Below are 27,234 nucleotides of genomic sequence, written 5' to 3'. Positions count from 1 at the left end.
CCCAGACCAGCAGGTATGATTTAATTGCTACCTGTGAGAATAAGGATGTAGGTTACGAGGAGAAAACCCAGAATGTTCCCCATGTGATGAGAGAACAAAAGTCATAACAAGATGTGGAGAGAAGTAGAAATGGAACAGAAAGTCTCTAGTCATTGGAACTTAACAGTTAGGGAGTAGACAGCATCCCCTGCAATTATGACTGGAAATCTGTTTAGTGTAAAGGGCATCCGGAACAACTTAGACAGGGAAACATAACTGAAAATAGGAGGAGAAATAGGAGTAGGTTCTTTGGGTCATCAAGCCCACTCTCGCATCCAACATATTCATGGCTATTGCTCTATTCCGATGCCTTACTCTCACTCTCGCATCAAACCTCTTGACATCTTGAGCCTCTAGGAGTCTAGCTAATTTTTAAATATATTAAGTGACAGCTTCCATAGCCTTCTACAGTAAGAGAATTCACAGGTTCACCACTTTCAGACTGATTAAATTTCTCCTCATCTCATTCTGGAATGAACTCCTGTATAAACTGAGACAATGACCCATTGCTCTGTATGTCGCAACCAGACTAATCATAATCTCTCAACTTGGTCTGACCAGCTCTCAGAATTTTATGTTTCAGTGAGATTCTCCTTCATTCTTTTAAACTGGCTGAACCATTCGTTCCTCATTCAACAAGCCTGCCATTCCAGGAACCAGTGAAATTTTCACTCCAGTGGCAGTTATATCTTTTCAAAGATAATGAGTTCATAAATGCATTCAGCACTCCTGGTGTGGTCTCACCAAAGTCCTGAACAGCTGCAGTAAGACTTCTTTGTTCATGTACTCAAAATTTCTTGCAATAAAAGCTAACATCTGGATTTCCAGAAGGCATTTGACAAGGTGCTACACCAAAGCTGCTCCTAAGATAAAGTTGCAACGGTAGTAGATTCGCCAACTTTAGGCACATTTAAGTCATCATTGGATAAGTATATGGTCGTACATGGAATAGTGTAGGTTAGATGGGCTTCAGATCAGTATGACAGGTCGGCGCAACATCGAGGGCCGAAGGGCCTGTGCTGTGCTGTAATGTTCTATGTTCTATGTTCAAAGTACAGGTAATGTATAGGCAAGGATACAGGATCGATTGACTAATAGAAAGCAAAGAGTAGGGGTAAATGGGTGTTTTTCTGGTTGGCGGTCAGTGGCTAGTGGTGTGCCTCAGGGATCAGTGTTGGGACCACAACTGTGTACAATTTACATAAATGATTTGGAGTTGGGGACTAAGTGTGGCGTGTCAAAATTTGCAGATGACGCTAAGAGTGGTAGAGCAAAGTGTGCAGAAGACACAAAGTATGCAGAAGGATATAGATAGTCTAAGTGAGTGGGCAAAGGTCTGGCAGATGGAGTACAATGTTGATAAGTGTGAGGTCATCCATTTTGTTAGGAATAACAGGAAAATGGACTCTGTTTTAAATGGTAAAAAATTGCAGCATGCTGCTGTGCAAAGGGAGTTGTTTGTCCTTGTGCAAGAATCACTAAAAGGAGGATCGTAGGTGCAGCAGGTAATTAAAAAGGCAAATGGCATTTTGTCTGCCATTGCTATAGGGATGGAGTTTAAAAACAGGGAGGCTATGCTGCAGCTGTATAGGGTCCTGGTGAGGCCACACCTGGAGTACTGTGTGCAGTTCTGGTCTCCTTACTTGAGAAGGGATATACTAGCACTGGAGGGGATTCACTCAGTTGATTCGAGAGTTGAGAGGATTGGGTTATGAGGAAGGACTGAGTAGGCTGGGATTATACTCACTGGAATTCAGAAGAATGAGAGGTGATCTTATAGAAACATATAAGATTATGAAGGGAACAGATAAGGTGGAGGCAGAGAGGTTGTTTCCACTAGCAGATGAAACTAGGATTGGGGCTTAGCCTCAAAATAAAGGGAAGCAGATGTAGGACGGAGGTCAGGAGGAACTTCTTCACCCAAAGGGTTGTGAGTCTGTGGAATTCCCTGCCCAGTGAAGCAATTGAAGCTACCTCGCTGAATGCGTTTAAGGCAGGGCTAGATAATTTTTTGAACAGTAAAGGAATTAGGGGATATGGCATGCAGGCAGGTAAGTGGAGCTGAATCTCAAAAAGATCAGCTATGATCTTATTGAATGGTGGGGCAGGCTCGAGGGGCCGGACGGCCTATTCCTGCTCCTAGTTCTTTTGTTCTTATGTTCTAACATATCATCTGCCCTCCAGGTACTCCAGCATTCCTGCTTCCAGTCACTGCTGTAAAATAACACTAAGGTCCGTTTATCCGTCAACATTTCTCAATCTATCACTCTTCAAACCATACTCTGCGATTCTCTCGTCTATATTTCACACTTATCCAGATTATGCTGCACCTGCCAAGTTTTTGCCCACTCACTCAACCTGTCTAAATTAGCCTTAAGCTTCTTTACATCTTCCTCAGTATTCACAATCCCACAGTATCTTTGTCATCAGGGAAATAATGAGGTGTTGTGGGCTATTCAGTTCAAAGGCAACTGGGTTATGAGCAAACACTAGCCTCATTAGCAATGCCCACATCCCATGAAAGATTTTTTTTAAAAGTCAAGAATCCAGCAAATTTCAGGAAATTCTCTTTAATTTTGTTTTTGTTTTGTCCCTGACTAGCACCCAAATCGCAATCTCTCTCAAATGAGTATGTACTCTTATGCCAGTGAATGTAAGAAATTTTCTTCATATCCATTGTGTGGGTGTGTGCAAACAGGTTGATCAAATTACACACTTGTACCTTTGTGTCTGGGAGCTCTTCCTCTTCTGTATCCATTTTCTCTGCGCTTTCAGTTGGAAGAGGAGCACTAATATCTTCAGTATCACTCTCTGTACAATGGAATGGGAAAGATTGTAATATTATGGTTGGACTATAATGACACCAAAAATAGCAACAACCACATTCCATGAACTGATGAAATAATGGAAAATATATTTGGAAAGGCATTTTTTAGTCTTCATTGTTAAGGATACAAGTAACATTCCAGAAATAGCTGTGAATCAGGAAATGGAGGGAAGGAGCTCAAGAAAATTATATTCACCAAGGAAGTGGTACAGAGCAAATTGCTGGAACCGCAGCTGACAAGTGCCTAGTTCCTGATGGATATCATCCTTAGGTCTTCAAAGAAGTGGCAAATGAGAGTGAGTTGATATATTGGCTTTGATTTTTTAAACCTTCTCCGGATTTGATGAGGTTTCATTTCATTCAAATGTGATGCATGTAATTCCATTATTCAAAAAAGGAGAAGAAAGCAGGGAACTACAGGCTAATTAACTTAACACCTGTCAGAGGAAGAATGTTACTAAAAAATTATAGAATGGCACTTGCCATCGATGAAGATAATCAAACAGGGCAAACATGGTTTTCTGAAGGGGAAATCACATTAACAAATGATTCTTACAATCATAGAGTCATTGAAGTATACAGGACAGAAACAGGCCCTTCAGCCCAACTCACCGATGTAGCCAGGTTTCCTAAACTAAATTAGTCCCATTTGGCTCTTTCCCCCAAAACCTTTCCTATCCATGTACCTGTCCAAATGACCAAGTGGTGTGTTGAAGTGGCAGGCAACTGGAAGTTCAGGGTCGTTTCTGTGGCTAGTACATAGGTGTTCTGCGAAGCAGTCACCCAGTCTAAACTCACCCAAATATTTGTTGCAGTGAATTTTGTGTAGATGGTACATTCTACTGTTCCTGTGTTTCAGTCGTGAGGGATGAGGAGTAAATGATAGGTAGAGATAGAGCCCAAGTCGTAACTGTATCCACCTCTACCACTTCCTTCATAGCACGTTCCATTTATGCCTCATCTTCTGTGTTAAAAAGTTGCCCCATCGAACCCTTTTAAATCTTTCCCCTCTCAATGTACCCTACACCCTCTAGTTTTGGACACCCCAACGCTGTGGAAAAGGGCATGGCCATTCACACTATCTTTTCTAGTATTTATTTATTGTCACGTGTGCTTTGAGACAAAATTCTCCGGCACCATCTTAAAACACAGAAAAATAAACTAAAACATAGAATATGAATGCAGAATAATAAAGAAATAAAGAAAAAGTGCTCAAATTTACAGTCTTTCTTCTTCAGTGCTCCGCCATGGGTCTGGTTACCACCCACAAGTCCCTTCTACCATGCTGTTACCATTGGAACAACAGTCGCCCCTCTTTGGCTCCGTCTTGCCATTATGAGTCCTCACTGTAACACACCCATGCAGCTGCTACCGATGCCACCGGGTACCACACCAGCCCAAACTCGGCTCTGCTGCTGCGATGAATCCACTTTGGGCCCACCTTGCCAATGCTGCGGCTGCCAATGGGACTCATATTGGGTTAAATTTGCCCTCAGCCTCCTACATTACAGGGAAAAAGCTACCAACCTAACCAGCCTCTCCTCATAGCTAAAACCTTCCATTCTCGGTAGCATGCTTGTAAATCATGGTGGTAGAGTCATACAGCATGGAAATGGACCCTTCAGCCCAACTTGACCATGTCAACCAGGTTTCCTAAACTGAGCTAGGCCAATTTGCCATGGAAATATACCCTGGAAAAGCCAAGGAAATAAAGGAGAAAACTCTCCAGTGGTTGGAGTTACACAGAGCACAAAAGAAGATGGTTGCTGAGGTCATTGGAGCTCAATTATCTTAGTCCCAGGATATCATTGGAGGAGTTCCTCAATGTAGTGTTCTGGGCTAAACCATTTTCAGCTTCATCCTTCCCTCTTTCATTAGGTCAGAAGTAGGGACGTTCACTAATGACTGCACAATGTTCAACACCATTCGCACATCGTCAGATTCTGAGGCGTCATGTCCCAAAGCAGCAAGACGTGAACAGTAATATTTGCACTACGCAAAAGTCAGGCAATGGTCTTCTCCAAAAAGGAAGATTCACCCAGCATACTTAAACTCAAATACATTCGGATCGCTAAATGTCCATTATCAATAAAATTAAAGCTGAAAGAGCTGCAGATGCTGGAAATCAGAAACAAAAATAGAAATTGCTGGAAAAGGTCAGCAGGACTGGTAGTATCCGTGGAGAGAAATCAAATTTAACATTATCAGGTTCAGTTCCATAGATAGAGCCCAAGGAGAAGGAAGTATAGTTGGACAAACAAAGGAGTGGATAACAATCAGCCCAGGAGAATGCAAGATAATAAAGTGTGAAGCTGGATGAACACAGCAGGTCAAGCAGCATCTCAGGGGAACAAAAGCTGATGTTTCGGGCCTAGACCCTTCATCAGACAGGAGTCTAGGCCCGAAACATCAGTTTTTGTGCTCCTGAGATGCTGCTTGGCCTGCTGTGTTCATCCAGCTTCACACTTTATTATCTTGGATTCTCCAGCATCTGCAGTTCCCATTATCACTCAGCCTAGGAGAATGATTCGCCACTAATGGAGTCAATTAATGGCTAACAATGGGCTGTGCATAATAGCAGACTTTGTAATATTACGGATAATGAAATGTGAGGCTGGATAAACACAGCAGGCCCAGCAGCATCTCAGGAGCACAAAAGCTGACGTTTCAGGCCTAGACCCTTCATCAGAGAGGGGGATGGGGTGAGGGTTCTGGAATAAACAGGGAGAGGGGGGAGGTGGACCGAAGATGGAGAGAAAAGAAGATAGGTGGAGAGGAGAGTATAGGTGGGGAGGTAGGAAGGGGATAGGACAGTCCAGGGAAGACGGACAGGTCAAGGAGGTGGGAAGAGGTTAGTAGGTAGGAGATGGAGGTGCGGCTTGGGATAGGAGGAAGGGATGGGTGAGAGGAAGAACAGGTTAGGGAGGCAAAGACAGGTTGGACTGGTTTTGGGATGCAGTGGGTGGAGGGGAAGAGCTGGGCTGGTTGTGTGGTGCAGTGGGATGGGGGACAAACTGGGCTGGTTTTGGGATGCGGTGGGGGAAGGGGAGATTTTGAAGCTGGTGAAGTCACATTGATACCATTGGGCTGCAGGGTTCCTAAGCGGAATATGAGTTGCTGTTCCTGCAACCTTCGGGTGGCATCATTGTGGCACTGCAGAAGGCCCAAGAATGGGAGGGTGAGTGGAAATGGTTTGCGACTGGGAGGTGCAGTTGTTTATTGCGAACTGAGCGGAGGTGTTCTGCAAAGCGGTGCCCAAGCCTCCGCTTGGTTTCCCCAATGTAGAGGAGGCCACACCGGGTACAGTGGGTGCAGTATACCACATTGGCAGATGTGCAGATGTTAATATGGAAAGTCATCTTGGGGCCTGGGATAGGGTTGAGGGAGGAGGTGTGGGGGCAAGTGTAGCATTTCCTGCGGTTACAGGGGAAGGTGCCGGGTGTGGTGGGGTTGGAGGGCAGTGTGGAGCGAACAAGGGAGTCACAGAGAGAGTGGTCTCTCCGGAAAGCAGACAGGGGTGGGGATGGAAAAATGTCTTGTGTGGTGGGGTCGGATTGTAGATGGCCGAAGTGTCGGAGGATGAAGCGTTGTGTCCGGAGGTTGGTGGGGTGGTGTGTGAGGACGAGGGGGATCCTCTTTGGGCGGTTGTGGCGGGGGCGGGGTGTGAGGGATGTGTTGCAGGAAATGCGGGAGACGCGGTCAAGGGCGTTCTCGACCACTGTCGGGGGAAAGTAGCGGTCCTTGAAGAACTTAGACATCTGGGATGTGCGGGAGTGGAATGCCTCATCCTAGGAGCAGATGCGGCGGAGGCGGAGGAATTGGGAATAGGGGATGGAATTTTTGCAGGAGGGTGGGTGGGAGGAGGTGTATTCTACGTAGCTGTGGGAGTCGGTGGGCTTGAAATGGACATCAGTTACAAGCTGGTTGCCTGAGATGGAGACTGAGAGGTCCAGGAAGGTGAGGGATGTGCTGGAGATGGCCCAGGTGAACTGAAGGTTGGGGTGGAAGGTGTTGGTGAAGTGGATGAACTGTTCGAGCTCCTTTGGGGAGCAAGAGGCGGCGCCAATACAGTCATCTATGTAACGGAGTAAGAGGTGGGGTTTGGGGCCTGTGTAGGTGCGGAAGAGGGACTGTTCCATGTAACCTACAAAGAGGCAGGCATGGTTGGGGCCCATGCGGGTGCCCATGGCCACCCCCTTTGTCTGTAGGAAGTGGGAGGAATTGAAAGAAAAGTTGTTGAGGGTGAGGACGTGTTCGGCTAGGCGGATGAGGGTGTCGGTGGAGGGGGACTGGTCGGGCCTGCGGGACAGGAAGAAGCGGAGGGCCTTAAGGCCATCTGCATGCGGAATACAGGTGTATAGGGACTGCAAGTCCATGATGAAAATGAGGTGTTCGGGGCCAGGGAATTGGAAGTTCTGGAGGAGGTGGAGGGCGTGGGTGGTGTCACGGACGTAGGTAGGGAGTTCCTGGACCAAACGGGAGAAAATGGAGTCCAGATAGGTGGAGATGAGTTCGGTGGGGCAGGAACAGGCTGAGACAATGGATTGACCAGGGCAGGCAGGTTTGTGGATTTTGGGACAGAGATAGAAACGGGCCGTGCGGGGTTGGGGAACAATGAGGTTGGAGGCTGTGGGTGGGAGGTCCCCTGAGGTGATGAGGTCATGAATGGTTTTGGAGATGATGGTTTGGTGCTCGGGCGTGATGTCATGATCGAGGGGGCAGTAGGAGCTGGTGTCGGAGAGTTGGCCTTTGGCCTCGGCGATGTACAGGTCAGTGCGCCATATTACCACTGCGCCACCCTTGTCTGCGGGTTTGATGGTGAGGTTGGGGTTGGAGCGGAGGGCCGCCCGTTCTGCGGGGGAGAGGTTGGAGTCGGTGAGAGGGGTGGAGAGGTTGAGGCGGTTAATGTCTCGACGGCAGTTGGAGATGAAGAGGCCGAGGGAGGGTAGGAGGCCTGGGGGTGGTGTCCAGGAGCAGGACTTGTGTTGGAAGCGGGTGAAGGGGTCAGTGGAGGGAGGGTTAGGCTCCCGGTGGAAGAAGTAGGCGTGGAGGCGAAGGCCGCGGAAAAACTGTTCTGTGTCCAACCGTGACTGGTATTCGTTGATGTGTGATTGTAGGGGGACAAAGGTGAGCCCCTTACTAAGGACTGACCGTTCGTCCTCAGTTAGTGGGAGGTCTGGGGGGATGATGAAGATGCGGCAGGTTTCAGTGTGGCTGTCTCCTCTGGGGTTGCTGGCGTGGAGGTTGTGGGCGGAACGATGAGGTCGTCGGCCATGGGTGGGGTTCCGTCGGCGTCGGCCGTGGGCAGGGTTCCATCGGCGGTGGGAGGAGCAGGGTGGGAAGCAGCAGCTGCGGTGAGGGTGGTGTGTGAGGTGTTGTAACTGGAAGTGGAGGCGGTGACTGCAGCAGCGGTCCCGGAAGTGGTGTGGCCAGCGGAGGCGGATGTGACGTCATCGGTGGAGTCTCCGGCCGTGTCCTCACGGTCAATGGCGGCGGGTGCATGGTGGGGGAGGGGCAGGGACAGACTCGGGATTTGGGAGGCGCAGGAATCCTCTTGTTGGTGGCAGGGGCCAGTGAGTTTGTTGTACTTACGATTTTTGGTGTCCAGTAAAGCAGAGTGAAACTGGGTGTTCAGTCTGTGATACCTGCGGAGGATAAAAAACAGCAGAGGTCCTTTGCAGGTCTGGGAGAGGGAGGCTCTGAGCTGGGGCAGGCTGGATTGCAGTGTGTGGAGGTGCCGGCGCATGGCTGCGAGTTTCTGTTTCAGGACTCGCAGGGAGAAACGCTTCTGAAGGGTCTGAATATTCTGGGTGTAGCGGTGGTCACGGTTGGGGCAAAATTGGGAAGGCTGAAATGTAGACTGTAGTCCATTGGGGACGATCCGGTTCCGTAGGCAGGTGCTGAGGAAGGTGATGTGGCTGTGGTACCTGGTTTGCTTCAGGACATGGTCAAGCAGTTTCAAGGCTGAAGAGATTACAAGAGAGTTGCAATGGGAGAGAGATTCCCTGAGGTTGGTCCGGAGGGAGGAGGGTAAGTTATTCAGGTTAGGCATCCCTGGAAGAGGCTTCGCAGTGAGGTTAACTTCACTTTGTAATATTACGGTCTGGTTTGTGGGGTTGGGGTCAGGTCATGGGAGAAGGTCCCTCAGGCCCTAAAGTTGCTGAATTTGACATTGTGTCCAGAAGGCTGTAGCGTTCCCAAGTGGAAAATGAGTTGCTGTTTCTCCAGCTTGCGCTGAGCTGTGCTGAAGCACAGTAGCAACCCAATCAGAGATGTTGGCCAGGGAACAAGGTGGTGTGTTGAAGTGGCAGGCAACTGGAAGATCAGGGTCGTTTCTGTGGATAGTACAGAGGTGTTCTGCGAAGTAGTCACCCAGTCTAAACCCACCCAAATATTTGTTGCAGAGTATTTTGTGTAGATGGTACATCCTGTCATTCCTGTGTTTCACTACTGAAGGAGTGATGTTTGAAGATATGTAATTAAACAGATGTATTACATCTGGTATATTACACCCTAGCTGCTCTGTCTTGCTACCTATAGTCTCTGAACACTCCACAAATTGATGAGTTGTAGAGTCATTAAGCACAGAAAGAGACCCTTCGGTCCAACCAGTCCATGCCAACCATAATCCCAAACTAAACTAGTCCCACTTGTCTACACTTGGCCCATATCCTTCCAAACATTTCTTATTCATGTACATATCTAAATGTCTTTAAAACATTGTAATTCTACCCACATCCATCACTTCCTCTGGAAGGTCATACCACACGTGAACCATGCTCTGTGCAAATAATTGTCTGTTGTGTCTTCTTTAAATCTCTCTCCTCTTAGTCTACATATATGCCCCCATAGTCTTAAGATCCCCCACCCGATTGAAAAGACACATAAAATTTACCTTATGTATACTCTTTAAGATTCTATAAATATCTATCACTCGTCATGCTCCAGTGAAAAGATTCCCAGCCTATCCAGCCTCTCCTTATACCTCCACTTATAATGGTTACATCCTGATAAATCTCTTCTGAATCCTCTCCAGCTTGATAATATCCTTCCTATAATAGGGCGACGAAAAGTGGACACAGTAGTCCAAAGTACTCCAGGCCTCACAACTTCATGTACAACCTCAACATTGTGTCCTAACTCTCGTCTTCAAAGATATGAGCAATGAAGGCAAGCATGCTAAATGCCTTCTTAACTGCTCTATCTATATGTGATGCAAACTTTAAGAATTATGTAACTGAACTCTTAGGTCCCTGTGTTGTACAACACAACCCCGAAGATCCTACTTTAAATTGTTTAAGATCTACCCATGTTTATTTTACCAAAATGCAATACCTCGCATTTATCCAAATTAAAATCTATCTGCCATTCTTCAACCCATTGATCTCATTGACCAAAATCTCTGTAATCTAAGATAACCATTCTTACTGTGCACTACACTGCTAATTTTGCTGTTATCTGCAATCTTATTAACATGCCTTTTATGATTACATTCCCTACAATATGGAAACAGGCCCTTCGGCCCAACAAGTCCACATCACCCCTTGAAGCATCCCACCCAGACCCATCCCCCTATAACCCACACAACCCTGAACACTGCAGGCAATTTAGCATGGCCAATCCACCTAACCTGCATACCGTTGGACTGTGGGAGGAAACCGGAGCACCCAGAGGAAACCCACGCAGACACAGGGAGAATGTGCAAACTCCACACAGATAGTAGCTCGAGGCTGGAATCGAACCTGCGTCCCTGGTGCTATGAGACTGCAGTGCTAACCACCGAGCCACCATGCCGTCTAAATCACTTATACAAATGACGAATAAAGGTGCACCCAGCACTGATCCCTGTGGAACACTGCTGATCACAGGCCTCCAGTCTGAAAAACAACCCTCCACCATTGTTCTCTGTCTCCTGCTGTTAAAACAATTTTGTATCCAACTTTTTTATTCATTCACAGGATAAGAACATCATTGGCTAGGTCAGCATTTATTACCCATCCCAAGAGGGCAGTTAAGAGTCAACCACATTGCTGTGGGTCCAGTGTCACATGTAAGCCAGACCAAATAAGCATGGCAGACTTCCTCTTCTAAAGGACATTCGTGAACCGGAAGAATTTTTCCTGACAATCGTCAATAGATTCATGGTCATCATTAGACTTTTAATTCCAGATTTCTATTCAATTCAGCATGGTGAAATCTGCCTTGGTGGAATGCGAATCTCTGTCTCCAGAACATTATCTGGGTCTTTAGATTAACAGTCCCGTGAATATACCACTGGGCAATTGCCTCCTCAACAGGGTGGCAAGCTCACCCTGAATCTCATGTGATCGAACCTTATTAATTAGTCTACCATGCAGAGTCTTTGTCAAAGGCTTCACTAACATCTAATTAAACAATGATGTGGAGGTACCAGTGTTGGACTGTGGTGGATGAGGTCAGAAATCACACAACACCAAATTATAGTCCGAGATAATGGGAACTGCAGATGCTGGAGAATCCAAGATAATAAAGTGTGAAGCTGGATGAACACAGCAGGCCAAGCAGCATCTCAGGAGCACAAAAGCTGACGTTTCGAGCCTAGACCCTTCATCAGAGAGGAGGATGGGGTGAGGGTTCTGGAATAAATAGGGAGAGATGGGGAGGTGGACCGAAGATGGAGAGAAAAGAAGATAGGTGGAGAGGAGAGTACAGGTGGGGAGGTAGGGAGGGGACAGATCAGTCCAGGGAAGATGGACAGGTCAAGGAGGTGGGATGAGGTTAGTAGGTCGGAAATGGAGGTGCGGCTTGGGGTGTGAGGAAGGGATGGGTGAGAGGAGGAACAGGTTAGAGAGGCAGAGACAGGCTGGGCTGGTTTTGGGATGCAGTGGGGGGAGGGGATGAGCTGGGCTGGTTGTGTGATGCAGTGGGGGGAGGGGGCGAACTGGGCTGGTTTTGGGATGCGGCGGGCGAAGGGGAGATTTTGAAGCTAGTGAAGTCCACATTGATACCATTGGGCTGCAGGGTTCCCAAGCGGAATATGAGTTGCTGTTCCTGCAACCTTCGGGTGGCATCATTGTGGCACTGCAGGAGGCCCATGATGGACATATCATCTAAAGAATAGGAGGGGGAGTTGAAATAGTTCGCGACTGGGAGGTGCAGTTGTTTATTGCGAACTGAGCGGGGGTGTTCTGCAAAGCGGTCCCCAAGCCTCCGCTTGGTTTCCCCAATGTAGAGGTAGCCACACCGGGTACAATGGATACAGTATACCACATTGGCAGATGTGCAGGTGAACCTCTGCTTAATATGCAAAGTCATCTTGGGGCCTGGGATGGGGGTGAGGGAGGAGGTTTGGGGGCAAGTGTAGCACTTCCTGCGGTTTTAGGGGAAGGTGCTGGGTGTGGTGGGGTTGGAGGGTAGTGTGGAGCGAACAAGGGCGTCACGGAGAGAGTGGTCTCTCCGGAAAGCAGACAAGGGTGGCGATGGAAAAATGTCTTAGGTGGTGGGGTCGGCTTGTAGATGGTGGAAGTGTCGGAGGATGATGCGTTGTATCCGGAGGTTGGTGGGGTGGTGTGTGAGGACGAGGGGGATCCTTTTTGGGTGGTTGTGGCAGGGACGGGGTGCGAGGGATGTGTTGCGGGAAATGCGGGAGACGCGGTCAAGGGCGTCCTCAACCACTGTGGGGGGAATGTAGCGGTCCTTGAAGAACTTGGACATCTGGGATGTGTGGGAGCGGAATGCCTCATCCTGGGAGCAGATGCGGCGGAGGCGGAGGAATTGGGAATAGGGGATGGAATTTTTGCAGGAGGGTGGGTGGGAGGAGGTGTATTCTACGTAGCTGTGGGAGTCGGTGGGCTTGAAATGGACATCAGTTACAAGCTGGTTGCCTGAGATGGAAACTGACGGGTCCAGGAAGGTGAGGGATGTGTTGGAGATGGCCCAGGTGAACTTGAGGTTGGGGTGGAAGGTGTTGGTGAAGTGGATGAACTGTTCGAGCTCCTCTGGGGAGCAAGAGGCGGCGCCGATACAGTCATCAATATAACGGAGGAAGAGGTGGGGTTTGGGGCCTGTGTAGGTGCGGAAGAGAGACTGTTCCATGTAACCTACAAAGAGGCAGGCAAAGCTGGGGCCCATGCGGGTGCCCATGGCCACCCCCCTTTGTCTGTAGGAAGTGGGAGGAATCAAAAGAGAAGTTGTTGAGGGTGAGGACGAGTTCGGCTAGGCGGATGAGGGTGTTGGTGGAGGGGGACTGGTTCGGCCTGCGGGACAGGAAGATGTGCAGGGCCTTGAGGCCATCTGCATGCGGAATACAGGTGTATAGGGACTGCAAGTCCATGGTGAAAATGAGGTGTTGGGGGCCGGGGAATTGGAAGTTCTGGAGGAGGTGGTGGGCGTGGGTGGTGTCACAGACGTAGGTAGGGAGTTCCTGGACCAAACGGGAGAAAATGGAGTCCAGATAGGTGGAGCAGGAGCAGGCTGAGACAATGGATCGACCAGGGCAGGCAGGTTTGTGGATTTTGAGAAGGAGACAGAAACGGGCCGTGTGGGGTTTGGGAGTAATAATGTTGGAGACTGTGGGTGGGAGTCCCTGAGGTGATGAGGTCATGAATGGTGTTGGAGATGATGGTTTGGTGCTCGGGGGGTGGGGTCATGATCAAGGGGGCGGTAGGAGGAGGTTTCAGAGAGTTGGCATTTGGCCTCAGCGATGTAGAGATCTGTGCGCCATACTATCACTGCGCCACCCTTGTCTGCGGGTTTGATGGTGAGGTTGGGGTTGGAGCGGAGAGACCGGAGGGCTGCCCGTTCTGCAGGGGAGAGGTCGGAGTGGGTGAGAGGGGTGGAGAGGTTGAGGCGGTTTATGTCTCGACGGCAGTTGGAGATGAAGAGGTCGAGGGAGGGTAGGAGGCCTGGGGGTGGTGTCCAGGAGGAGGACTTGTGTTGGAAGTGGACGAAAGGGTCAGTGGAGGGAGGGTTAGGTTCCCGGTTGAAGAAGTAAGCGTGGAGGCGAAGGCGGCGGAAAAACTGCTCGATGTCCAAACGTGACTGGTATTCGTTGATGTGTGGTTGTAGGGGGACAAAGGTGAGCCCCTTGCTTAGGACTGACCATTCGTCCTCAGTCAGTGGGAGGTCTGGGGGATGGTGAAGATTCAGCAGGGTTCAGTGTGGCTGTCTCCTCTGGGGTTGCTGGCTGTGGAGGTTGTGGGCGGAGCGATGAGGTTGTCGGCCGTGGGCGGGGTTCCATCGGCGTCGGCCGTGGGCGGGGTTCCGTCGGCGGTGGGAGGAGCGGGGTGGGAGTCCAACAGGTTTATTTGAAAATTTTACTCCTTCTTCAGGTGTTAATGAGAAAGATAGTATCAGATACAGACTTTATAAGTAAAAGATCAAAGGGTCGCACAGTTTATAAGGATGCACTAAACAAATATAAGATGCTGTTAAATCTTTAATCAGATAAAAGGTTTTAATTGTTTAATATGTATATGTAAATCCCCAATTTCCTTTGAAGTCATTGTCCTGGCAGAACTAAAGGTTTTATCAGTGTAAAGAAGAGGTGGCATTTTAGGTCAAACACTACGTTGTTAGGTGTGAGGCCTTGTTTAGAATCTGTTTCTGTTTTGGTTTGGAGTCAGGCTGGTTTTATTTGTATAGTAGGAATTCATAAATCACCACATTGACTGACTGTTTATAAACTGTGTGCTTTTTGAGCAAAATACTATGTATCCACAAATACAAATTCACCCAATGGAGTGTGTGTGTGTGTGTGTGTGTGTGTGTGTGTGTGTGTGTGTGTGTGTGTGTGTGTGTGTGTGTGTGTGTGTGTGTGTGTGTGTGTGTGTGTGTGTGTGTGTGAGACAGTAGTGTGACTTGAACCCAAGACCCTAGGTGAAACCATCCTCATGGGTACCGAATTTGGCTATCGGGCTCTGCTCGGCAGCTCTGTGTTGTTGTGTATCCCAAAGTCTGCCTTGGAGGACATTTATCTGAAGATAAGAAGCCAAATGTCCTTGATCGCTGATAGGCAGTCAGTCAATGGGGCATTTTATAAATTCCTTCTTTAGAAATAAAACCAGTATGATTCCAAACCAAAATACAGGCAGATTCAAAACAAGACCTCACACCTAACATGCATACAGGCATTGTCTGACCTAAAATGTCACCTCTTCTTTACAATGATAAAATATTCAGTTTTCATAGGACAGTGACTTCAAACGAATCTGGGGATTTACATATACATACTCATCAATTAAAACCTTTGAACTGATTAAAGATTTAACAACATCTTAGGTTTGTTGTATATCCTCATAAATGGTGCGACCCTTTGATCTTTTACTTATAAATTCCGTGTCTGATACGACCTCTCTCACTGAAGAAGGGCTTAGACTCTAAAAGCTTGCGTTTTCAAAAAAACCTGTTGGGCTATAACTTGGTGATAGTAGGAACTGCAAATGCTCAAGATTCTGAGATAACAAGGTATAGAGCTGGATGAACACAGCAGGCCAAGCAGCATCAGAGGAAAGGTCTAGGCCCAAAACGTCAGCCTTCCTGCTCCTCTGATGCTGCTTGGCCTGCTGTGTTCATCCAACTCTATACCTTGTTATCTCGGACTATAGCTTGGTGTTGTGTGATTTCTGACCTAAATAAACAATATTTACCACTCTGCCCTCTTCAATCTACTTGGTTACTTCCTCAAAAAGCTCAATCAAGTCTGTCAAACATGATTTTCTTCACGCAAAATCATGCTGACTACCCGGAATCATTCTTTGGCCCTCCAAATGCACATAAATCCTATCTTTCAGAATCACTTCCAACCGCCTATCTATCACAGAAGGCAGACTCACAGGTCTACAGTTCCCAGACTTCTCCTTACACCCCTTCCTAAACAAAGGCACAACATTAGCCACTTCCAGTCATCCAGCACTTCGCCCGTAGTTATAGATGATACAAATATTTCTGCTTTGGGCCATGCAATTTCTGCTTCCGATACAGACAACACAGAACAAAACCAAAAACTGTGTATGCTGGAAATCTGAAACAAAATCAGACACTGCTGGAGAAGCAGGTATGGCAGCAGACAGAAACAGAATTAACTAGTTCTGAGGAAACATTGCTGGACCTGAAATGTTGACTCTGCTTTCTCTCCACAACTGCAGCCAAATCTGCTGAGTTTCTCCAGCGGTTTCTATTTTTGTTACAGACAACACAGATGCTGACTTCAGGACTCAGAGGACTGACTGGTCTACACCAGAAATTGCAAATCGCACTGAGTAACTTGCCAGGAACTTCAATTGCCTCTTGTGAAGTGGTCATGTCAGGGCCTGGTATTGAAAAGGTGATTTCAAAAAACAGTGCTCAGCTTTCCCATTTAATGAATGCCACTGATTTAATAAACAATGAAGACAATCAAATCATCCATTCCACTGAAAACTGTTCTGACTCTGATTCCAGTGCATCCATTCTTGTGCTGTTTTGCCTTGTTGAAATTAATTCATTTTAAAAGATGGAGCATTAGTGCTAGAATACAGAAAAGTACTAAAGCTTTCAAGTAATGTCACCCCTGTGCAAAATCCATGCAGATCTCCTACATCATGTGTCTCCTTATGTAATAAACATCCTCCTATAAAATTCAAATTTGACGACATCTTTTGCAGATACTTCAACCGAATCCACAAACACATCACTAGGTGGCAGCCACATATCTAAGTATGCTGTTATCTTTTAAAGGTAAATATGATGCTTCAACAATCCCAAAAGTTGCACTTGGAGGCTGCACAGGTTGAAGACAGTGTCTCCAAAATTCAAGCTTTAATTATCCAACAGACTAGCTCTCTGTTTGACAAGCAGTAACACTGATTTTGGTCTGTAATCACATTCTCATCTGTTCATTCTGCACAAAGAATACTGGCCTGTCAATATAGTGTGCAAAATTCAAAATTTGCAGATAATTTTAATGGAGCAGGTTAGTTCTTGGCACTAACAATTTTCTTCTGAATAAAACTGTCATTTTGGTCAGTCATCTGACTTCATTTATTTAAGAAACAGTGTTATCCCTATTGTCATCTTCTGAATTATTTTGTACTTTAGTAAATTATATGTAAGATAAATTAACTGGATATTGCAAATGATGAAAACTTGTTTTCATATATACCCTATTCCCATCATGCTGAGAAAGAAAACATCAGAAATGTGATCAGAAGCCATTAATAATAGTGAAAGATGCAATTGGCTAATGCAGAATAGTTATCGATTTTGCGATGTAGACATATAGAAGTCATAGTATCATACAACATGGAAACAGTGCTTTCAGTCCAGCTCATCCATGCCGACCAGATATTGCAATAAATGAAAACCAAAAGAACTGTGGAAGCTGTAAATCAGGAACAAAAACAAAGTTGCTGGAAAAGCCAAGATAATAAAGTGTGAAGCTGGATGAACACAGCAGGCCAAGAAGCATCTCAGGAGCACAAAAGTTGACGTTTCGGGCCTAGACCCTTCATCAGAGAGGGGGATGGGGTGAGGGTTCTGGAATAAATAGGGAGAGATGGGGAGGTGGACCGAAGACGGAGAGAAAAGGAGATAGGTGGAGAGGAGAGGAAAGGTGGGGAGGTAGGGAGGGGATAGGTCAGTCCAGGGAAGACGGACAGGTCAAGGAGGTGGGATGAGGTTAGTAGGTAGGAAATGGAGGTGCGGCTTGGGGTGTGAAAAAGGGATGGGTGAGAGGAAGAACAGGTTAGAGAGGCAGAGACAGGCTGGGCTGGTCTTGGGATGCAGTGGGGGGAGGGGACGAACTGGGCTGGTTTTGGGATGCAGTGGGCGAAGGGGAGATTTTGAAGCTGGTGAAGTCCACATTGGTACCATTGGGCTGCAGGGTACCCAAGCGGAATATGAGTTGCTGTTCCTGCCCATGATGGACATGTCATCTAAAGAATGGGAGGGGGAGTGGAAATGGTTCGCGACTGGGAGGTGCAGTTGTTTATTGCAAACCGAGCGGAGGTTTTCTGCAAAGCGGTCCCCAAGCCTCCGCTTGGTTTCCCCAATGTAGAGGACACCACACTGGGTACAATGGATACAGTGTACCAAACTAGCAGATGTGCAGGTGAACCTCTGCTTAATATGGAAAGTCATCTTGGGGCCTGAGATGGGGGTGTGGGAGGAGGTGTGGGGGCAAGTGTAGCACTTCCTGCGGTTGCAGGGGAAGGTGCCGGGTGTGGTGGGGTTGGAGGGCAGTGTGGAGCGAACAAGGGAGTCACGGAGAGAGTGGTCTCTCCAGAAAGCAGACAGGGTGGGGATGGAAAAATGTCTTGAGTGGTGGGGTCGGATTATAGATGGCGGGAGTGTCGGAGGATGATGCGTTGTAACCGGAGATTGGTGTGGTGGTGTGTGAGGACAAGGGGGATTCTCTTTGGGCGGTCGTGGAAGGGGCGGGGTGTGAGGGATGTGTCGTGGGAAATGCGGGAGGCGCGGTCAAGGGCGTTCTCGACCACTGTGGGGGAAAGTTGCGGTCCTTGAAGAACTTGGACATCTGGGATGTGTGGGAGTGGAATGCCTCATCCTGGGAGCAGATGCGGAGGAGGCGGAAGAATTGGGAATAGGGGATGGAATTTTTGCAGGAAGGTGGGTGGGAAGAGGTGTATTCTAGGTAGCTGAGGGAGTCGGTGGGCTTGAAATGGACATCAGTTACAAGCTGGTTGCCTGAGATGGAGACTGAGAGGTCCAGGAAGGTAAGGGATGTGTTGGAGATCGCCCAGGTGAACTTGAGGGTGGGGTGGAAGGTGCTGGTGAAGTGGATGAACTGTTCGAGCTCCTCTGGGGAGCAAGAGGTGGCGCCGATACAGTCATCAATGTAACGGAGGAGGAGGTGGGGTTTGGGGCCTGTGTAGGTTCCCATGGCCACCCTCTTTGTCTGTAGGAAGTGGGAGGAATCGAAAGAGAAGTTGTTGAGGGTGAGGACGAGTTCGGCTGGGCGGATGAGAGTGTCGGTGGAGGGGGACTGGTTGGGCTTGCGGGACAGGAAGAAGCTGAGGGCCTTGAGGCCATCTGCATGCGGAATACAGGTGTATAGGGACTGCAAGTCCATGGTGAAAATGAGGTGTTGGGGGCCAGGGAATTGGAAGTTCTGGAGGAGGTGGAGGGCGTAGGTGGTGTCACGGACGTAGGTAGGGATTTCCTGGACCAAACGGGAGAAAATGGAGTCCAGATAGGTGGAGATGAGTTCGGTGGGGCAGGAACAGGCTGAGACAATGGGTCGACCAGGGCAGGCAGGTTTGTGGATTTTGGGAAGGAGACAGAAACGGGCTGTGCGGGGTTGGGGAATAATAATGTTGCAGGCTGTGGGTGGGAGTCCCTGAGGTGATGAGGTCATGAATGGTGTTGGAGATGATGGTTTGGTGCTCGGGGGTGGGGTCATGATCAAGGGGGCGGTGGGAGGAGGTGTCAGAGAGTTGCCGTTTGGCCTCGGCGATGTAGAGGTCAGTGCGCCATACTACCACTGCGCCTCCCTTGTCTGCGGGTTTGATGGTGAGGTTGGGGTTGGAGCGGAGGGCTGCCCGTTCTGCAGGGGAGAGGTTGGAGTGGGTGAGAGGGGTGGAGAGGTTGAGGCGGTTAATGTCTCGACGGCAGTTGGAGATGAAGAGGATTTGGGAGGGTAGGAGGCCTGGGGTGGTGTCCACAAGGAGGACTTGTGTTGGAAGCGGGTGAAGGGGTCAGTGGAAAAGCTCAGCAGGTCTGGCAGCATCTGCGCAGGAGAAAACAGAGTTAACATTTCGGGTCCAGTGACTGAGGAAGGGTCACCGGACCCGAAATGTTACCTCTGTTTTCCCCTCTGCAGATGTTGCCAGACCTCCTGAGCTTTGCCAGCAACTTTGTTTTTATTTCTGATTGCAATAAATGAGTTGAAACTTTTAAAAATCACTAACTTGGAATCCTTAGCATAAGCAGGAAGATGCTTCACTCTCATCATTATGGTATGCACACCAATTTAAGCAAAAAGTTACCCAAGCCAACCCACACCATTGAACAGTGGTAGTAGGAACCGCTGATACAGGAGTCTGAGAAAACAAGGTGGACAGTTGGATGAACACAGCAGGCCAAGCAGCATCAGAGGAGCAGGAAAGCTGACGTTTTGGGTCTGGGCCCTTCTTCAGAAATGGGGGAGGGGAAGGAGGTTCTGAAATAAATCGAGACAGGGGGAGGCGAGGATAGAAGGTGGGTAGAGGAGCAGATAGATGGAGAGAAGATGGACAGGTCAAGGGGTGGGGATGAAGTCATTACAAGTGGCAGTAGGTAGGGAGTTGGGATGGGGGTTGGTCAGTGAGGAGGGAGGGTTGGGTAGGTGTGAGGGAAAACAGACAGGTTGAGGAGGAGGAATGAGGCTAGTAGGTAGGAAGTGGGGGTGGGAGTTGGTCAGTGAGGTGTGAGGAGCGGATAGGTGAGAGAAAAGATGGACAGGAGGCGCGGACGTGATGGGCTGGTCTTGGAATGAGGTTGGGCGGGGGGAGAGTTTGTAGCTTGTAAAGTCCACATTGAGGCCATTGGGCTGCAGGGTTCCCAGGTGGAAATGAGGTGCTGTTCCTTCAGTCTGTGGGTGAAATCATTGTGGCATTGGAGGAGGCCTAGGATGGACATGTCATCCAATGAGTTGGGAGGGGGAGTTGAAGTGGTTCGTGACTTGGAGGTGTTGTCGTTTGTCATGAATCAAACATAGGTTCTCCACAAAGTGGTCTCCAAGCCTTCGCTTGGTTTCCCCGATGTAGAGGAGGCCACATCAGGAACAGCGGATATAATATACCACATTAGCAGATGTGCAGGTGAACATCTGTTTAATGTGGAAGGTTTTCTTCAGGCCTGGGATGGAGGTGAGGGGGAAGGTGTAGGGGCAGGTCACTCCATTGAACAGTCTTCCAAGCTAGAAATATACATTATGTTCTTTAAAACAAAATACAAGTACCTTCAGAAAATTTCCCTCTAGATTGTTGACGTTTTGCTTCATCTGAATCTTTGTGTAGGAGATTTCCATCACGTGCAAAATGAATGGCCATCTGGCTGATTACTGGGACTTGCTTGTAAGCCCTTTCCTTTGTTCCAAAAGAAAATAGTGAGTTAACAATTAATGTAACTGGTAAAAATAATTATGATGTGGAATAATATTTTTATGAAAAACAATAGCAAACCACAAACGCATGTATGATTTCACTATAAATAGTGAAGTTTCATCAAAAATAAATATATAGAAGAGAAAAGTGTCTAACTAGTGAAACTTTGACTTATGCTTCTCGAAAATTACTTTATACATCATTAGCTTTAATATTAATAATAGATTAAAGAAATGACCGAAACATACAAGTTCAATTCTTTCTGAAGGATTATGTCCTTGGTATGCTTTGTACTGTTTTTCTGGCTTTGTCAGAAAACACGGCTTTCAAACTACTCCCTATTGAATTTTTTTAGTATTCATTCATGGGGTGCGAACATTGCTTGCTAGGCTGGCATTTAATGTCCATCCTTAGTTTCCCTTGAGAAGGTGGTGGTGAGCTGCTTTCATGAACTGCTGCAATCCATTTGTTGAAGTTAGATGTTGCCATTAGAATGGGAGTTTCAGGTTCTTGAGCTAACAACAGTAAAGGGACAGCAATGTATGAGTAGTGAGTGGCAGGCAAGGGATCTTGTAAATGGTGTTGTTCTTTCGGACTCACACAGTTGGTCAGTGGTGTTGCTGTCAAGCTATTCTTGGTGGTATGTATCGAAGTCTCCCACATAGACTATGTATTGTGCCCCTGCCACCCTCACTGCTTCCTCCAAATAATAATAGAATCATAGATTCTCCGCTGTGCAGAGAGCAGCCTTTTGGCCGATCATGTTTGCACCGCCCCTCCAAAGATGGTCCCACCACCAGTCCTCGTAAGGCCACATTTACAATGGCTAATCCACCTAGTCTGCACATCCCTGGATACGACAGGGCAGTTTAGAATGGCCAATCCATCTAACCTTCGGATGGTGGGACAAAACCAGAGTACGCGGTGGAAACCCATGCAGACACAAGGAAAGTGTGTAAACTCCACACAGGCAATCACCTGAGGTGAGAATTGAATCTAGGCCCATGGCACTGTGAGGCAGATGTGCTGACCACTGTGCCACCATGCTGCCCCTAATGAATTTTAACATGGAGGTGTACTGATTCATCAGTCAAATGTGTGGGTTGGGGGTGGGAGAGAGCACATAGGAATTAGCAGGAGGTTTCCTGGCCTATGTTTGAACATGAGATATTATGCAGTTCACTGTCAATTTTGAGGACTTCTAAGGCAACTCCCTCCTGACTCTGTACCACTTTGCTACCACCTCTGTTGAGTCTCTCTGTCGGTGGGGCAGAACATATCCAGGATGGTGATGAAGTTGTCTGGGTCATTATATGAAAACTATGATTTCATGAGTATGTCAGCTTCTTGTTTGACTAATCAGTGGGACAGCTCTCCCAATTTTAGCATTAGCCTGTAAATATTGTCAAGGAGGATATCATAGGGTCAAGGGGGCATTATTGTTTCCAGTGCATGTGTCAAGTGGTTTCTTTCCTTTCTGAGGTTTTCTAGTTGATACAACTGAATGGCTTCCTAGGGCCATTTAAATGGGCAGTTAAGAATCAACTACATTGTTGACATTACAGGTAGGTCAGATAGTGTTTTTTTTTCTCCCTTCCCTAATAGACAGATGCGTTCTTATGACAATGGTTTCATGGTCAAAATCACTGACAACATAACAACACTGGATATGGATACACATATCAAGACTTTTTGGGAAGGCAAAGATTTAAGGTTGTCTTTTGGAAGTTCCAATATGATGCTGGAACTGTAGTTCCTTCAAGATATTTTTCAAAAATACAAGTACTGATGATTTAAATGAAAGAATAATTTTACCATCCCCCTTTATAATATCTTTCATTTGATTAAAAAGCTAAGGTCTGAGGCTGACATTGAAAATATGTTACGGGATAAATATAAGCAGAAACCACTGGTGAGATTCCATCCTTGTAAAGAACTACCTCAGATCCTATCATTGTGTGGTCAGATAAGGATGTCATGCGCCAGTCTTCTTCCCCATTTTCTTGCAAATTACCTGAAAGCATGGAGGTAACTTAAAAAGACAAGATGGGAAACTTCAACCTATTCCACAATCATTTGGAAATCAAAATCCCACCAACTTTAGGCATTGATAATAAAATGTGAGGCTGGATGAACACAGCAGGCCAAGCAGCATCTCAGGAGCACAAAAGCTGACGTTTCGGGCCTAGACCCTTCATCAGAGAGGGGGATGGGTGGAGGGAACTGGAATAAATAGGGAGAGAGGGGGAGGCGGACCGAAGATGGAGAGTAAAGAAGATAGGTGGAGAGAGTGTAGGTGGGGAGGTAGGGAGGGGATAGGTCAGTCCAGGGAAGACGGACAGGTCAAGGAGGTGGGATGAGGTTAGTAGGTAGTGGGGGGTGCGGCTAGGGGTGGGAGGAAGGGATGGGTGAGAGGAAGAACCGGTTAGGGAGGCAGAGACAGGTTGGACTGGTTTTGGGGTGCAGTGGGTGGGGGGGAAGAGCTGGGCTGGTTGTGTGGTGCAGTGGGGGGAGGGGACGAACTGGGCTGGTTGAGGGATGCAGTAGGGGAAGGGGAGATTTTGAAACTGGTGAAGTCCACATTGATACCATATGGCTGCAGGGTTCCCAGGCGGAATATGAGTTGCTGTTCCTGCAACCTTCGGGTGGCATCATTGTGGCAGTGCATGAGGCCCATGATGGACATGTCATCAAGAGAATGGGAGGGGGAGTGGAAATGGTTTGCGACTGGGAGGTGCAGTTGTTTTTTGCGAACTGAGCGGAGGTGTTCTGCAAAGCGGTCCCCAAGCCTCCGCTTGGTTTCCCCAATGTAGAGGAAGCCGCACTGGGTACAGTGGATGCAGTATACCACATTGGCAGATGTGCAGGTGAACCTCTGCTTGATGTGGAATGTCATCTTGGGGCCTGGGATGGGGGTGAGGGAGGAGGTGTGGGGACAAGTGTAGCATTTCCTGCGGTTGCAGGGGAAGGTGCCGGGTGTGGTGGGGTTGGAGGGCAGTGTGGAGCGAACAAGGGAGTCACGGAGAGAGTGGTCTCTCCGGAAAGCAGACAGGGGAGGGGATGGAAAAATGTCTTGGGTGGTGGGGTCGGATTGTAAATGGCGGAAGTGTCGGAGGATAATGCGTTGTATCCGGAGGTTGGTAGGGTGGTGTGTGAGAACGAGGGGGGTCCTCTTGGGGCGGTTGTGGCGGGGGCGGGGTGTGAGGGATGTGTCGCGGGAAATGCGGGAGACGCGGTCAAGGGCGTTCTGCTTCCTCTACATTGGGGAAACCAAGCGGAGGCTTGGGGACCGCTTTGCAGAACACCTCCGCTCAGTTCGCAAAAAACAACTGCACCTCCCAGTCGCAAACCATTTCCACTCCCCCTCCCATTCTCTTGATGACATGTCCATCATGGGCCTCCTGCACTGCCACAATGATGCCACCCGAAGGTTGCAGGAACAGCAACTCATATTCCGCCTGGGAACCCTGCAGCCATATGGTATCAATGTGGACTTCACCAGTTTCAAAATCTCCCCTTCCCCTACTGCATCCCTCAACCAGCCCAGTTCGTCCCCTCCCCCCACTGCACCACACAACCAGCCCAGCTCTTCCCCCCCACCCACTGCATCCCAAAACCAGTCCAACCTGTCTCTGCCTCCCTAACCGGTTCTTCCTCTCACCCATCCCTTCCTCCCACCCCTAGCCGCACCCCCCACTACCTACTAACCTCATACCACCTCCTTGACCTGTCCGTCTTCCCTGGACTGACCTATCCCCTCCCTACCTCCCCACCTACACTCTCTCCACCTATCTTCTTTACTCTCCATCTTCGGTCCGCCTCCCCCTCTCTCCCTATTTATTCCAGTTCCCTCCACCCATCCCCCTCTCTGATGAAGGGTCTAGGCCCGAAACGTCAGCTTTTGTGCTCCTGAGATGCTGCTTGGCCTGCTGTGTTCATCCAGCCTCACATTTTATTATCTTGGAATCTCCAGCATCTGCAGTTCCCATTATCTCTGATACAACTTTAGGCATTGATCTCTTTATGCAGAGGACACCTGTATTTGTTCTCATCAGAAACTAGGTTGTAGGACATTATTGATTTCTTCTCCAAAGATCATGAAAAAGTGATCCTTTTACCAAAAACCCAGAAAGCTAAAGGTGACTTCCAACCAGTTCCCAGTACGCTGAACTGATTAAGATCAACAGTGATTTACCGGAAAGTATGAAGCATTTTCCATGTTTTGGCAGCATTTTCCTGACAAAGGAAACAAAATTCATCATTGCCTCCCAAGCGCTGGCCCAGAATTTAGCACACTGAATGAAAAAATACTTGACTGAAAGAATCTCAGACCAAAATTAAACAGAAACAGGAACTGCAGAAGAAACTAGCAATTTAATTTATGCTTCTGCTCCTGTTTTTGTTTTCGTTTGTTCCAGATCTCCAGCATCTGCAGTCCGAAATTTTATCTCAAGCCAGAAACTTTGGTCATTATTTACCAAGCAGCAGTGGTACAAAAGTACTGGATATACCACCAGCAAGACCTGTGCAAGGTCTTGCAAATATGGTGGCAACAAAGACGGTCCAAGAGCAGTATTTTCTCCCAGGCTAACCTGCAGAGCATTGAGATGCTTATCAGTCAAAATCACCTCCTCCCAGTGGTTAACATCATATTCTGACATCAAGGTCCTGAAGTAACTGCTCTACTCAGAACTTGGTCATAGCAGGAGATTCCCAGAAAGACTGTCGAAAGACTTAATTGATATCTTCAAAGCACCACTGGATAAGTTGAACATCCTATTTAACTACCATAAGTTCCTGGCTTGTGATTGATCAAATTAAAGATGTTTCATTCTAGAAGCACTGAATGTATTTAGAGATTTTGTCAGGAATGTGGAGGGCAAAGTAAGTGTCAGACTTAGCAAAAAAAGTGACACAAACTGCTTGTCAAACCAATCTTTTCACCATTACTGCCTTGCATGTTGTGGAGTTTTCAAGTTCTTCCTGTGCCTGCGTGGGATTCCATTCAGTGTTCCAGTTTCCTCCCATAGTCCAAAGATGCGCGCGTTAGGTGGATTAGCCCTGCTAAATTGGCCATAGTGTCGAGAGATGCACTGGTTGGGTGGATTAGCCATGATTAATGTGGAGGTGCAGGGATAATGTGGCAAAGTGGGTCTTGGTGGGATGCTCTCCGGACAGTCGGTTTGGACTCGATGGACCAAATGTCATCTATCTGCACTGTAGGAATTCTATGATTCTATAATGCATTGAATGCAGTGGCCATTTTAGAACCTACTGGACCAGGGTGAAGATGTTATCCTCAATTATAAGGGGTTGCCTTAGATGAAAAAGAAGTAGAAGGAAATGCAGAATTGAAAAGTTAATATGAAGGAAGCTAACATGACATCTGAAGACGTACTACAATAATGAAGCATCAGAAATTCACAGTGAATGAATGTTTGCAACAGAAACCTTATGTTATTGTAGTGCGTATAGGTAAATTCTGTCTTTTTGCCGATAACTTGTCACTGTATGGCTCGTGAAATAGAATTTATGAATATTACTTTAAGACTTGAAAATTCTCCTTATTAAATCTAAATTAAGTCTTAATAGATACTTGCATCGGCATTTAAATAAATTTTGTGATAATCACTTCTAATATGTCTAATGTCATCAATAATGTCCACTACTCTGTGTGATGTAATTGGTTTTTGAGTTGCAAATTCAATAATCTACTATGTGCATCAGAAAAGGAAGACAGATATGCATTTCTTTGGAGTCATTCATAAATTCAAGACACCCAGAGAACATCACATCAGATTGGCTGAAGCATGTAATGCAATTTAAATGTCACGTTGAGAAATACACAGATATCAATGTGCATTTATTAAGAACCCATAAATAACAATAAAAAATAGCTAGCTGATTTTGGCTTTTGGTTCAGTCATAATTGGTATGAGAGTACAGCACGATTTCAAAATTTGGGGAGGATATTAAACATGGAAATAAGTGGATATTGAAGAGGATAATTTGCACTGTAAAACTGGTGGAATTGTTAAGAGGCTTGACAAGGTAAATGCTGAGAAGATGTTTCCCCCCATGGAACAGTCTAGGATAAGACAGCATAGCCTCAGAATAAAGGGGCACCAATTTAAGAGTGAGATGAGGAGGACACATGCTGGGTGTACTGAAAAGCCTGCCCAAAAGCTTCTATTTAATGTCAAGGAATAAGGAAGAATCTAGCACCAATCTGACACAGAGCTCGGCCAATATTCCTCTAGAACTCAGCATGATACAAAATTTCCTACTGTAATAATTTTCTAAAAA

At 47.3% G+C, this 27,234-nt stretch overlaps 1 protein-coding gene across 1 annotated transcript in view; it reads right to left on the bottom strand.

Annotated features, from left to right (window-relative positions):
- Nucleotides 1-27,234, bottom strand: part of dnai1.2 (dynein, axonemal, intermediate chain 1, paralog 2) — a 244,312-nt gene that overhangs the window by 184,289 nt on the left and 32,789 nt on the right. The window contains exons 5-6 of the mRNA XM_059651517.1: nucleotides 20,784-20,910; nucleotides 2,762-2,850 (exon numbers count right to left, since the gene is read on the bottom strand). Of these exons, the coding sequence (XP_059507500.1) occupies nucleotides 2,762-2,850; nucleotides 20,784-20,910 (216 nt within the window). The remainder of the gene's footprint in view (nucleotides 1-2,761; nucleotides 2,851-20,783; nucleotides 20,911-27,234) is intronic.

This window comes from Stegostoma tigrinum, chromosome 1 (assembly GCF_030684315.1).
Source record: "Stegostoma tigrinum isolate sSteTig4 chromosome 1, sSteTig4.hap1, whole genome shotgun sequence".
In the NCBI taxonomy this organism is placed as follows: domain Eukaryota; kingdom Metazoa; phylum Chordata; class Chondrichthyes; order Orectolobiformes; family Stegostomatidae; genus Stegostoma; species Stegostoma tigrinum.
This window is presented reverse-complemented; position numbering and strand designations above follow the sequence as displayed.